Source organism: Calliphora vicina, chromosome 1, assembly GCF_958450345.1.
Source record: "Calliphora vicina chromosome 1, idCalVici1.1, whole genome shotgun sequence".
Taxonomy (NCBI): Eukaryota; Metazoa; Arthropoda; class Insecta; order Diptera; family Calliphoridae; genus Calliphora; species Calliphora vicina.
In genome coordinates this window covers 170,059,212-170,072,462 of record NC_088780.1, presented here as the reverse complement: position 1 = coordinate 170,072,462, position 13,251 = coordinate 170,059,212, and the positions used below count along the sequence as shown (strand labels likewise).

Sequence of the window (13,251 nt, the reverse complement as noted above, 5' to 3'; positions counted from 1 at the left end):
TAATTGTTTTTCAAAATTGTTTTTTAATTTTTTTTTGGAAAAAAAATTTATGACAAAATAAATTTTTTGATGAAAAAAAATTCGGGTCAAAAAATATTTTTCCCGATTTTGACCCATTGTAGGTCCAACTTACTATAGCCTTATCTACATCGTTGCAATGGACTTTGAAATATCTATCATTAGATATCCATATTGTCTATATTAATGACTTAGTAATCCATATATAGATCAAAAATAGGTCAAAAATCGAGGTTGTCCCGGTTTTTTGCTCATATCTCCGTTATTTATGGACGGATTTTGCTGATTTTAAATAGCAAACTTCTCGAAAGCATGTCTGACAGAATTATTGAAGATTTGGATCCCGAAGATATCTGGGGTCTTCAGAAAATTGATTTCAACTAACAGACGGACATGGCTTAATCGACTCCGCTATCTATAAGGATCCAGAATATATATACTTTATAGGGTCGGAAATGAAAAATGTAGAAATTACAAACGGAATGACAAACTTATATATACCCTTCTCACGAAGGTGAAGGGTATAATAATGACTTGAAGAAATTATAGGACATTACAAGATTTAATTTGTTTAAAGATATATTATAAATGGAAAATACTATCAAAATAGCGATGACAGTATAATGGACCCTATATATGCATTGGAAGATACACCAACTACATTCCATGCTTTAAAAAGAAAGGGAAATGTTTTCAGGAGATGGTTTGTAAAGAAAAAAAATCTAAAAATTCCGGGTAAAACTCGGAAATTTTTTTTTGACTCCTGTCAACTGTAATAAAAAAAGCTCCATAAAGTATGCAGTACAAATTTAGATATTTTTTTTTTTGATAATTAATACAATTTATTAACCAAGCCCATTGGGCCAAATATGGCTTACAAACTACTCACTAACAAATACTACTACATAAATTTGCAATCGCTTAAAATAAAAAATGGACATTAAACACTAAACAAGATATTAAATTAAACATGAAAATTAAAAAAAATAATAAATTAAAAAATTAAATAACATATATAAATTACGTTCAAAATAGGATTTTTTATAAATTTAGTTATCTTCAATTACATGATCATTAAGGTAAAAATATTCTACAAGCTTATTTCTAAAGTTATTATCTGATAAATTAAATCTTCTTAAGGATTTGGGTAGAATGTTCCAAATCCTTGTAGTTCGAACCTGAAACGATCTCTCATAAATTGAACTGTTAATTCGAGGATAAATTATTTGTGGATTCCGAAAATTCAAAAAGTCTTACCAAGTACTCAGGGGTATCCGCTAAAATAATCTTATAAAACTGCAAAAGAAACCTAATCTCTATAAATCTACTAAATTTACACCCCAAAAAGTTAATTACATAATCAGAAACATGTGATCTAATTCTAAGATTATAAACAAATCGTATAATTCTATTGAATAGAAGATTATATTTTATATATATTTATTATATATTATATATATAATATATTTACAAATAAATAAGAACAGGCAGGTGTATGTGGGTTGGAGAAACTTGAAGAACTAACATTAGTAAATAGCTACCAAGCGAAGCCGGAGCGGACAACTAGTATTTAAATAAATATGTATTTTTTATAAATTCATGATTTTTAACCTCACTGCGTGATTTAAAGGGTTAGGACTAAAAATCAAATGAAAGCAAGGTTCTCTACAAAAAGTTGTATAACATAAATAATCATTATATTGGTTAATTTTCGAGATAACAACACTTTATTAAAAACAACTCTTAAATACAGTCCAAGGCTCACAATGGGTTAATGGATTTGGTCATATTATATATAAATCCAAAGCCCTTTCCGAGCACTTTCAATTGATATCCATATTGTCTAGAAGTATTATCCAGTATAGTATACAAACATATATCAAAACTTTAAAGGTGTATAACTCGAAAACCTTAAGAAAGCAGACAATTTTTTTTACATTTAGGCTTTCATACTACTAAACTTCAACACTAATTTTTTTTTTCAAAATTCAAGCTGTTTCGCAGGTCTTGATTTATACCAAAATAAATTTTGTTTACCTAAAAATATTTAAAAATTGTATTTTATAGTATAATTTGGTGAAGGGTATATAAGATTCGGCACATAGCTCTCTTACTTGTTAAAATATAAAAACGTAAAAATAATGTAATCGTGTATCCTCGTATGTATGTAAAATACGAAACAATTTATTGTTAAGATAGTTTCAGAATTAAACTATATACTTAAATAAAAACGACGAAAAATCATTTAACTTAAGGCTTCATAATCTTGAACCTCATCAACTTGTCGGTTTGTATCCGACTGTTGATGATTTGCACCGACATGTGAGACTTGTTGATTTATTATATAAGTTCCTCCACTACTCTCCTGCGAAACGACAACGCTAGAACTGGAATTTTGAGCATTATTAGCCTGCTCACTCTCCGTTAGAGCTCGTAGCTCCAATTCACATATTAACTGAGATACTCTCATCTTCGATTCAGCAATCAATTTAGGCGAAAGGGCTTTTACGCTTGAGCTGACGCTTTCAAAAAACAAGTCAACATGATTTTTTTCCCTGGGCGGTGAGAGGTGTGGCGCTGAACTACTCATTAGTTCTTTGAATGAATCCATTAATTCACTCTTGTCCCTTTGAATTTGCATCAATCGTTTCATAGGATCCTTTCTGTCTGCAACTTCATCTGGACCATGGACACTGGTGTTTTCCATAATTTTGGCTATTTTACGTGGACGCCCAACATTATTTTTTGATGTCGACCGTGCCACAATCATCTGCTGATTCATTTCATCTACAGTGATTGGTTCTTGCTTACAAATAGTTTCTTCATGTATGTACTGTTCTTCTGAATTAGTGTCCGCTTGCTCATATCCGTATTCTGTTCCCTGGTCTGCTCTGTAATCGCGCAATAAATTTAAATAATTTAAAGTGAATCAACTGCGAAAGGGAGTTTATAAAACAAATACTTACTCATCAATGTAGTCCTCCATTCCCATTTCAGAATCCTCCTGTGAGCCAACCGACGAGCTGATTTTTTTGCGCTGTTGATAATACTTACTGCGCTCTTGACGTATGCTAAGATTCTGACGAGCAGCCCCCTCGCCCTTATTCAATAGAATCTCAAGATTACGAGCATGTTTACTCGTCCTTTCATGCCTTTGCAAATGACATCTATTACAGTCCAGTCGACATTGACAAGCTCGACAAAATGGTTTATTTGGATCGTCTTCACAAGGCGACAGCCACGGCGAAAATATACTCAGCCATTTTTCACAAAACTTTTGAGAATACTTCACCTTACTAGAAGACGTGTTGTGATGATCTTTAACGGTTCCTGGCTCAGTTTTCAATTTTGTTACTTTCCTAAACAAATATAATTGTGCCAAAAAATAGTAGGTTTTCTTAACAAAACTCACAAAAGTAGTAGGATTATGGCCGAATGCAATGCTGTTTTTATTATTCTCATTTCATACATTGGACCGACTACTCGCGCCATTTTCATAATTTCGTCTAAACTTACCATTCTGGATCATGGGGATCTTCATGAAAACTCAATTTATTCATAATATTACACCAATATCAAAACTTTACCTAATTTAAGCAATTTTTATGCAGACGACTTTATATATTTACAAATAGTACTAAAATCTTCGTAAAAGTAGTTATCGACAAAACGAAGCCAACGCTGCCGACAGTGATGGTAATCTAGCTACTTTTTCGGCAAATCTAAGTATTTTAGTTTACACAATTTTGCATAGATTGAAATTATTCCCTTCTAATTTCATATATTTATACGCTCACATATTTAAGAATAATCATAAAAGGTAATTAAATAGCCCTGGCCTTACGTATTTGTTACAGTAAATATATGTACAGATTTAAGAAATTCGTAAAAATTACATTACTTTTTAAGTCAAATGTTGCCATACTATGATTTGCTGACCAAATTATCAGAGGCGATTTCATAAATTGTGTTGGCAACGCGATTTTTTAAAATGGAAAACAACAAATAACATTTATTACATATCGCACACCCAGTTCAAAAGTGACACATCTCAAAATTTTAATTTTTCAGAAATCGAAAATAAATATATACCAATTGAAACATAATGAAAGACATTTGTGTTTTTTTTAGCCACAGTTAACAACAACATAATGCACTGATGTCTTTTCTATAGATAAAGAAAATAAACCTTGAAATAGGGGAAATAGGAAGGTGATTTTGTCGCCGGTCATAATACGTCTCTGAAGTTGAAACTAAAATTTTATTCTACATTTGTATATATTTGTTATCGGATTGAATAATTTTTTATATCATTTGGACTCAATTCCGGATTTTCGTATTTTTCTCCAAAGTATTTTTCTTATTGAATTTTTTAAAAAATACCGTAATAAAGGTAAGTATTATTATATAGCCATGATTTTACTTAAAATAACTTTTATAATCTTGGTTTTATGGCTAAAAACAGTTGTCCCAAAAATTGTTTTCTTGGCGGTAGGAGTTTGATCTAACGGCTTCGCATAAAATAGTTTTCTTGACTGTCGGTCTACTTCCGGACGGAGGGTTTTAAACTCTATGGTAAGTCGAACACTGGTTTCGCTGATCGTTGGCCTACGGCCGGTCGGAAAATTTTTAAACTTTTTAATATAAAATAATTTTGCTTGTTTGTATGAATGTAATAGGACCATTTATTTTAATTGTTATTTGCTTTTTACTAAGTATAGTTTATATCTCAGGATTTTTATTACTATGTAATACATATTTATATTTTGGCCTAGGATGGCTTTGTATTACAATCTTGAATAAATAAATATAATACTGAAGACATAGAGAAAATATACATAGAGCGGAAACTCTCATGTCAAAGACCTTTGTTATTTATTCATGTAATATAGAACCAAAAAGGTCATACAAAAATTCATATTACATAGAAAATATCCTGAGCAAAAAAATTCACTAATACTATACATTAAAACTAAGTAAATAATACACTGTTCCATAAACGGCTCCCAGCCATTACCACAATAATAAAATCATTGGTACACAAGCAATTAATTGGTTCCATGGGCTGCTGCTCCGCAAGCAGCTCACTTGGGTCCATTCAAATCTGATCCCATTGTGATAAAAAAACAAAGAAATAACCAATCCAAAATTAGTGGTTTATGGTAAAGGTATGGTCAAACATTGCAAATATTAGCTCAAAAAAGCGTAACCACTTTTTTAGCACAAATGTGTTTGACGTGTTTACTCTTACAAGTGTTTTGTAAGATTAAACAGCACCAAATAATAAGTAAAATAAGTTTTTGAAATAAATTAAATAAATAAATAAATAAAAGAATTCAAATATATTTTATTTATTGGTTACATCTTTTTCGTCAAATATTTGTCATGTGTAAACAGCAAATTGCTTAATAATAGTATTAGTAAAAAAAACTATGGGAAAACAAAAATAGCACTCGTGTAACTTTTTTGTGTAATTTTTTTGTTTGAGTCTTTCTAGTTTCCGCTCTATGTATATTTTATCTATGACTGAAGAGTTTAGCATCAAAAACACATTTTTGGGAAACATGCAGATAGCCCTGATATCGATCTATACCCAGAAATTTCTTAACTGTTACACAAATTGACAAGGTTCTTTTTAATACTGTATCTTTATTAATATACAGAATATTACCTCGTAGAAGATGCAAACACGTATTGAGTTACTTTTTAAATATATATGTGAGCACGTAATGTTTAGTCGTAGACTTAATTTGGTGGCAATCAACGTTTAAGACACAATAAACGGTTTACTCGCTAGCGTATGGATTTAAAATATTGCAAATTTTTTCAAAAAACTTAGTACGTATTTTATTTTAATATTGTTTGTCCATAACATTAGGAATTTAAAACATAGAAAACTAATCTTGTATTTTTGGCTGATATGCATAAACATAGTGAGTAACGCCATCAACGGTCTGTTGCTCACTATGGTTAGTATTTATAGATGGATCGACCGTAATGACACTTGCTACTTGAGTGGGTATAGTAACAATAGATTGTTGTGCCTTATCTTGGGCTTCTTGTTCACATATGGCTCGAAGTTCAAATTCGGCAATAACTTGCGAGACTTTACTTTTAACTTCTGCCGCTAATTTGGGTGGCAGATTTTTTACAGTCGCACTAATTGAATCAAAAAATAAATCGAAGCTGTCTTTCTTCGGTGGAGACGGCGTTGAATAATAATAGTCCCCTCTTCTATCATATTCCATGCTTTTAAAATGAGAGATTGTATTCTGTGGAGATCTTTCAAAGGTTGTTTGTGGAGACAGAGACGACCGTCTAGGTTCAGTTTTAACTGTAGCACGTTTCTTTGGGGGTGTCTTGGTATTGTATTTTGCTTTTACCATAACAGGACTATTTAAAGACGATGTTCTCGTTGGCTCCACCTTAATTGTTGTGTACTCTTCATCCAATTCGTCCAACATTTCCTCGACTTGACTAAAAATTGCCAAAAAAAAATAAATGCTGAGACTTAACAAAAAATAAATGAAAACATACTAGTCTTGATTGGGATCATTATCCAAGTAGCCAGAAGTATGTGCCTCAATTAGATCCGCTTCCGGTTCATTAACGGTAAACACATTTTCAAACCCTTGTAGTCGCATATGCTTAAATGATCTTTGGTGTCTTTCCAAATGGCTCTTTTTACATACTAGCTCCCTTCTACAAATACTACAATACCCGATTGATTCATCTGCACGATTTGGTCTTAACCAGGGAAATTCAAGTTGCCATCTCGGGCAAAACTTTTGCCTTGGTTGGCGCAATTCCCCTAAAGTTTTATGTACTCTTTTTTTCGGCTTAAGTTCATCGCTGTTGTTTCCGCTGTTGTTTGTGGGGTTTGTACTAAAAGGGAAAGATTCTGTCTGATGACGTCTATTGAGAAATTTTATTATCACAGCACAAACCTGATATCTTGTTCAAGCTCTTCGATCAATTCGTGATCGTCGTACGTTATTTCGTGTTCCTCGTCGGTCATTCTTGGAATTTATTATTTTGAATTCTAAGTATATATGCAAGATTTGAAAGTAAAATTAATTTAAGGGAAAAGGCTAAAAATAAGGCCTTTGTTGGAAAATTTTTTTCGCGTACACAAACACAACTAATAACATGGTTGCCAGAAACCAAAAATGTATATAAAAAAAAGTATTGACAACACGAACAAAATCGAAATCAGCAGTTTTTATTTTTATGTTAACAATTGTAGTATTCGCTAATAATCAAGCCTAATGTAATCTCAGTCCTACTAAATATTTTTCGTAATTTTCTGAACATCGATACATTTTCCAAACACCGAAGAACATGAACAAATTTGTGTCCGGAATTCTATCGGCTTTTTTTATCGATCAATGATTGATACTCCAAACAAAAACATTTAAGAATTACCCAAAAATTACTCCCTAGGTGCTTATCAATAATCTAAAATAGTGAATTAGTTCTCGAACTGTTTCCGCTGCGGCTAATGAAAAATGCATGTATACATTGTCAAGTAAATGTTTAGAATAAAATAGTCCGGCAACTCTGTTTTCTGACAACGTTGGCTTCGTAATAGCTGATAAGTACTTTCAATAGAGAAAAAAACAATCCAAGTACTTTTAGTACTATTAAAAAGTTGCTTTTTGACGAAATATAAACAAAACAAATATAATAAATAATCTATAACAACAAAATGAGTATCAATGAAAATTCTAATGAATCAAATTGGTAAGTGCGTAAAGATCTAATAAAATAGTTTTGCAATGTCAACTTTAATGCGGTGCATATAAATGGCGTGAAAAGCAACTGGAGACCATATTAATTGTTGTGTTTACGGGTACATACTACATGTATATACAAGGAGTAAACCAACATTGAAATGTCCCATTTACTTAAAGATTTCAGTAATATTGTATTTTTGTAGGAATATAACTCCATTGAAAAAGGAGAATGAAATTGAGGTAGAAAGAAAACCAACTGTCAAAGTAAAGGAAAATCGAAACTTTTGTGAAAAGTGGTTGAGTTTATTTTCTCCGTGGTTGTCGCGTTGCGAAGATGATCCCAATAGGCCATATTGTAGAGCTTGCCAACGTCCGTTGGATAACAACAGATTTAGGTTGCAAAGACACGAGAGAACTGCAAAACACGCAAGAAACCAGGAAATTTTGCTAAATGAAGGAGAGGATGCTGTCCGTCTACTTCTCACTAAAACCAGAAGGCGCTGTAAGTTTCAATTTGTAAACAATAAGTGATTCCAGATATTATGTTCTTTATGTTTTGACAGATGTAAAAAAGGAGCCACATATGAAGTCATACACGCTAGACATTGAACGTACCAATTTCGAGAATGAAACTCCTTTTAAAAAAATTAAAACCCAACATAGTAGAGCACCGGTAGATAAAATTGAGAGTGGTTCCAACTATATATACCCAAAACGAGAATGTCATGACATGAGCGATTATTATTATTCCCCTCAACATCATTCTAGACGACCTCCTCCACCACCACAACCTAAAAAGGATAGCTTTGATATGTTTTTCGAGGCGATAAGCGCTACTGTTAAAAATTTACCACCCAAACTAGCGGCTGAAGTAAAAAGTCGAGTTTCACAAGTTATAGCTGAATTTGAACTTCGCGCAATTTGCGAGAAGGAGGCTCAAGAGAAAGTCCAACAACAGTCCGTTGTAACCATGCCCACACAAGTGGCAAATGTGGTTACGATAGATCCAGTCCTTACTGCAGATCCCAATCATCTTAACACAAGTGCAGGAAATCAGCAAACCACTCAATGCACTCCAACAGTGACCCAATATGTCTACTCGTATCAACAAAAAAAGGAAATCAATTAATCACATACTCTTATATTTTAAATACATACAAATATCTAAGTATGTATGTTTATTATTAAGGAATCTAAGTACATATTTCAATAAAGCGGTATACAAACATAAACATATCGCACACCCAGCTCAAAAGTAACACAACTCAAAATTGTAATTTTTTAGTAATCGCAAAAAAATTTTTTTTTAGCAACAGTTAACAACAACAACAAAATACACTGATATAATTTTTTTATAGGTAGAGTTTAAGCATATAAACCCGAACAATTTTGAGTTGTATCACTTTTGAACTGGGTGTGCGATATAACATTTTAATAATTAATCATATGTATATTGAGTTTTGGCTGAAAAAGTCGAACAATCAATTACGATATCTCAAAAAGTTGAAAAATCAAATAAGTATTTTTTAGATTGTTAAAAAATATATTTAATTGAAACACCCATTTTCGCAATCTCTGGATATTTTTTATCGTGACGATAAACTGACAGTTCTCATACAAAAAAAATGTTAATTGGAGGTTTATCGTTACGAAAAACGATAACCAGATATTGAGAAAATGGGGAACAGTCTACTAAAACTGAATATGGAACAAATACATTTTTTTTAAAATCATGCTATTTCTACAAAAATGAAATTTCTATAAGAACTAAAACTTTTTAGATATCGTATCGTCCCCTCAATAAAACAATAGTGTATAAGCATATACACCATTATCAAGATCAATTGAAATATTACTTTTGTTCTAGATGTCTACTAACACAAAACTTTTAAACCCAATTATTTCGAAATGATAAAAATATTATACACTATTGTTTTATTAAGGGGACGGGAATTGCAGACAATTTTAGAAAAGTTTTTTATAATAAACATTTCAAATTAGTAATGTACATTAGTTTACTACTTTATAAATTTAAATCTAACTATCAGAAATAAAAGTGATATTACTTAATACATTATCGCCTGGATACCTCTCATTTCTATTGCTAAACATAGCAAACGACGTATCAATAAATGTATTTTTTACACTAAGATATTAGGTGGTTCGTGTACTTTCCAAAATTATCCAGTAACTTAGACCCCTTTCACATTAGGCAAGTCTCTTGTGTTTGTAGATATCACAGGTAATTTCTGGTTGAGGAGAAGAAAATTTTGCATGCTGTTTTGTTCTTGGGCAGGAGACTTGCGCAACTAAATTGCCTAGTGTGAAAGGGGTCTTACGCGAACATAGGATAATTAATAAATAGCCTTTTCAAAAAATACTAGAATCGTTTAATAGCTCAAGAATTGGAAAAGTCAAAAGGTCGACTTTTTTAAAAAAAAAAAATATTAAACTTTCAATCAATTATATGGTATTTTTAAAAAATACCCAGATTTTGTCCAGTCAAAATAATAGCACCATCGTAAGAAATTGTCGAAATAATATAGAATATTTATATTTTCGTTTTAAAAAATCGCCATAAAATTATAATTTTAATCTATTTATATCGAAATGAATACAATTAAAAACAAAAAAATTAATTTTACTATTTTAATTGGCCAACCGTTTCGAAAATCTGGCATTTATGTTCTGCACTGTGGTCAAAAGTGACGACTAGTGTTGCAGTTATTCGGTGACCATTATAAGAACAAAATTTAAATTATTTGAATCCTAGAAAAGTTTCACCAATAATAATTGTTTGATATCAGACTTCTATAGAATGTCCTCCAAATCCAATTTCAACCAAAATTTAAGATAATATATTCAATTTATCTTACAAACACATAGATTTTAAAATTATAGTTTGATTGTGGTTTTTATATTAAAAAGAATATATTTATAATTCAAAGAATATATTGAATATGTGGAATAAATAATTCAATTTTATATGATCAATAAAAGAAGCACTTAATATTAATTTAAACTATATTTTTGCTATAAAACAATAAGTTATAAAAAAATATTAATTAAATTATATTTTTTACAAAACCGCTAAGTAAAAGTACGCCGACATCTATAAAAACGCTAATTTGACATTGCTTTATACAATTTTCATTAACAAACTCATTTTTTTTATTTATTTATTTTCAAAAAAGCGCCGTAAGCCTATCAAGGCCCAATTAGCAATACTACAATATTGAATTTATGTACATATAATTAAATTCAATATGAAAAAAAAAACTAAATATAACAGAATATAATATAAAGAAAAAAAAAATATGAAATATTATTATAAGCACAAACCATAGAGAAACATAGAGCGGAAACTAGAAAAAAACTCAAACAAAAAAATTACTCAAAATAATAACACATACGAGTGTTGTTTTTGTTTTCACATAGTTTTTTCTACTAATACATTCTCACCACTTAGGTTTTTGACAACTGAGTTAGGTCTTTGACAGCAGAGTTTCCGCTCTATGTATATTCTCTATGGCACAAACTAACCGTTAACATAATCAAAAATAATTGTTTGGGTGTCTCTAATAAAGTGACATAAAAGTATCGAGTATCCAGGTGTTAATTACTGAATACATACTATTTTCTACAATAATCAAAAAGTAGTACTCCATATCATTTAAAAACAGATATTTAATGCATTATTATAACAGAAATCTAATTTACATTTATTCATTTGAACAATTACAATATTTGTGTATTTTACAAGTTTTTAAAAGTAAACGAACGCAACTTCCGTAACTTCCAGTAATAATTTGTACAAATTATCAAGTACGCGAACACAACTAATATGAATGTCACGGTGCTATTATTTTGACCGCAGCTGTAAGTAATATAGAAATAAGTTTGTTAAACAAAATTTAATTTTTCTATTAAGATTGTGAACTCAAAAGTTTATTAAAATTTATTAACGAATTATAGAAGTTGTAATGCAAGTATCGAATATTATTTTTTTAAAGTCAGAAAAATTTTTATTTCCATAAAACAATTTCATACTACAACTTCGAACTTCAGTTGCGTTGCCAGAGGGCAATCACAAATTTCAAATTATGCTGCCAGTTGCCATCTGTCATACCATTTAGGCAACTGACAACGCAACTAGAGTTCGGTTGCCATAATCGACCCATAAGTATATTTTCAACACTCTTCCTCAATTGCGAATGTCTTCATATTGGCTTTGCATCTTAAGTTTTCCAGTTTTGATTTAGATAAAGGTTTTGTTAATATATCAGCAATCATTTCTTCTGAAGGGCAGTACTTGCATTCGATGATTTTCTTATCAACATAATCTTTAACGAAGTGGAATTTATGTGTCGATTATGGATGGCAACCGAACTTCAGTTGCGTTGCCAGAGGCCAACCACAAATTTCAAATGATGCTGCCAGTTGCCATCTGTAATACCATTTAGGCAACTGACAACGCAACTAGAGTTTGGTTGTCATCCATAATCGACCCATTAATGTCGATATGTTTTGATCCGTTGCTAAGTTTTTCTTCCTTAGTAAGATTTAGGCAGCTTCTGCTGTCTTTAAAAATGATAATGAAACAGTAGTTTGTTTCTTGCAAACCCAACTAACTGCACTATTGTTAATCAAGAAAATGTATCCTGAATTCGATTTTCTATCGATTCTACATTCCGCACAGTTGGCATCAGCATATCAAATTAGTAAATTACGATTGGTACCATTATCACTAAGGTTTAAATATAATTTGCTTGTACCTTTTAAATATTTTGCAACACGCTTAAGTTCATTCCAATCTTCTTGATTTGGATTACACGTCTTTCTTGCAAGGATGGCTACTCTAGCGCAAATACCTGGACGCAATATATAATAATTATCCCAGTAAGCTTTGGTATTCATCATTACGTAATAGAGGTTCGGAATCAGTTTTTCCATAAGACGGTTCAAGTGGGTATTTGCACGGTTTTGCATCTTGTAAACCAAACTTGAATAGCATATTTTCAATGTACTGTTTTTGGCGTATTTTAAATTGGTTTTCTTTTGATTTTATTACTTATTACCTAGGACTGTAATATGATATTTCACCTAAACTGTTAACTACAAATTTGCTGTTGAGTGTTCAAGAACATTTTTTATCTAGATGTGCACATCGTTTTTTGCCTTCGACAATTTTGCGTCTCACTCTGACACGTGTGTGCTGTAAGGCTTCGTATAACGGTTCCTGCTCTACGACGTGTCGTTTGATTTTAAAAATCGTCAAAAAAATAGTTTTTTCCTGAAAAAAGTCGAAAAGTCTAAATCGACTTTTTGGTCGGAAAAAAGTCGAACAATCGATTATGTTATCTTAAAAGTCGAAAATAGTCGATAAAAGTCGAAAAATGTCGAATAATCGATAAAAGTCGTCTATTTAGATCAGCGAAATGCAATGAGCTCTCAAATGAGCTCTCTTGTTTTTATTTTCACATGTACGCAAGCACAC

The 13,251-nt window shown here is 31.1% G+C and overlaps 3 protein-coding genes across 3 annotated transcripts; 1 reads left to right on the top strand and 2 right to left on the bottom strand.

Moving 5' to 3' along the window:
• Nucleotides 1–2,157: 2,157 nt before the first annotated feature.
• Nucleotides 2,158–3,746, bottom strand: LOC135960845 (protein suppressor of variegation 3-7-like). Its single transcript, XM_065512247.1, has 3 exons — nucleotides 3,535–3,746; nucleotides 2,985–3,377; nucleotides 2,158–2,909 (listed from the first exon to the last, which is right to left on the bottom strand). Exons 1-3 carry the CDS (start codon nucleotides 3,576–3,578, stop codon nucleotides 2,264–2,266), a joined length of 1,083 nt encoding a protein of 360 aa, XP_065368319.1. The 5' UTR covers nucleotides 3,579–3,746; the 3' UTR covers nucleotides 2,158–2,263.
• A 1,607-nt stretch (nucleotides 3,747–5,353) lies between these two features.
• Nucleotides 5,354–7,153, bottom strand: Ravus (ravus). The gene is made up of 3 exons (XM_065498160.1): nucleotides 6,966–7,153; nucleotides 6,556–6,903; nucleotides 5,354–6,495 (listed from the first exon to the last, which is right to left on the bottom strand). Exons 1-3 carry the CDS (start codon nucleotides 7,034–7,036, stop codon nucleotides 5,916–5,918), a joined length of 999 nt encoding a protein of 332 aa, XP_065354232.1. The 5' UTR covers nucleotides 7,037–7,153; the 3' UTR covers nucleotides 5,354–5,915.
• Nucleotides 7,154–7,650: 497 nt separating this feature from the next.
• LOC135960834 (uncharacterized) lies at nucleotides 7,651–8,990 on the top strand. The gene is made up of 3 exons (XM_065512235.1): nucleotides 7,651–7,761; nucleotides 7,958–8,256; nucleotides 8,318–8,990. Exons 1-3 carry the CDS (start codon nucleotides 7,727–7,729, stop codon nucleotides 8,881–8,883), a joined length of 900 nt encoding a protein of 299 aa, XP_065368307.1. The 5' UTR covers nucleotides 7,651–7,726; the 3' UTR covers nucleotides 8,884–8,990.
• The last annotated feature ends 4,261 nt before the right edge of the window (nucleotides 8,991–13,251 follow it).

Bases quoted from the DNA above. Each gene is read 5' to 3' on its own strand.
- LOC135960845 (XM_065512247.1), bottom strand. From the start codon at position 3,578: ATGAATAAATTGAGTTTTCATGAAGATCCCCATGATCCAGAATG. The intron at 3,378-3,534 runs GTAAGTTTAGAC...ATATTTGTTTAG, and splicing joins GATCCCCATGATCCAGAATG to GAAAGTAACAAAATTGAAAA. The intron at 2,910-2,984 runs GTAAGTATTTGT...GCGCGATTACAG, and splicing joins ATGGAGGACTACATTGATGA to AGCAGACCAGGGAACAGAAT.
- Ravus (XM_065498160.1), bottom strand. From the start codon at position 7,036: ATGACCGACGAGGAACACGAAATAACGTACGACGATCACGAATTGATC. The intron at 6,904-6,965 runs GTTTGTGCTGTG...TTTCCCTTTTAG, and splicing joins GAGCTTGAACAAGATATCAG to TACAAACCCCACAAACAACA. The intron at 6,496-6,555 runs GTATGTTTTCAT...GGCAATTTTTAG, and splicing joins AATGATCCCAATCAAGACTA to TCAAGTCGAGGAAATGTTGG.
- LOC135960834 (XM_065512235.1), top strand. From the start codon at position 7,727: ATGAGTATCAATGAAAATTCTAATGAATCAAATTG. The intron at 7,762-7,957 runs GTAAGTGCGTAA...GTATTTTTGTAG, and splicing joins AATTCTAATGAATCAAATTG to GAATATAACTCCATTGAAAA. The intron at 8,257-8,317 runs GTAAGTTTCAAT...ATGTTTTGACAG, and splicing joins CACTAAAACCAGAAGGCGCT to ATGTAAAAAAGGAGCCACAT.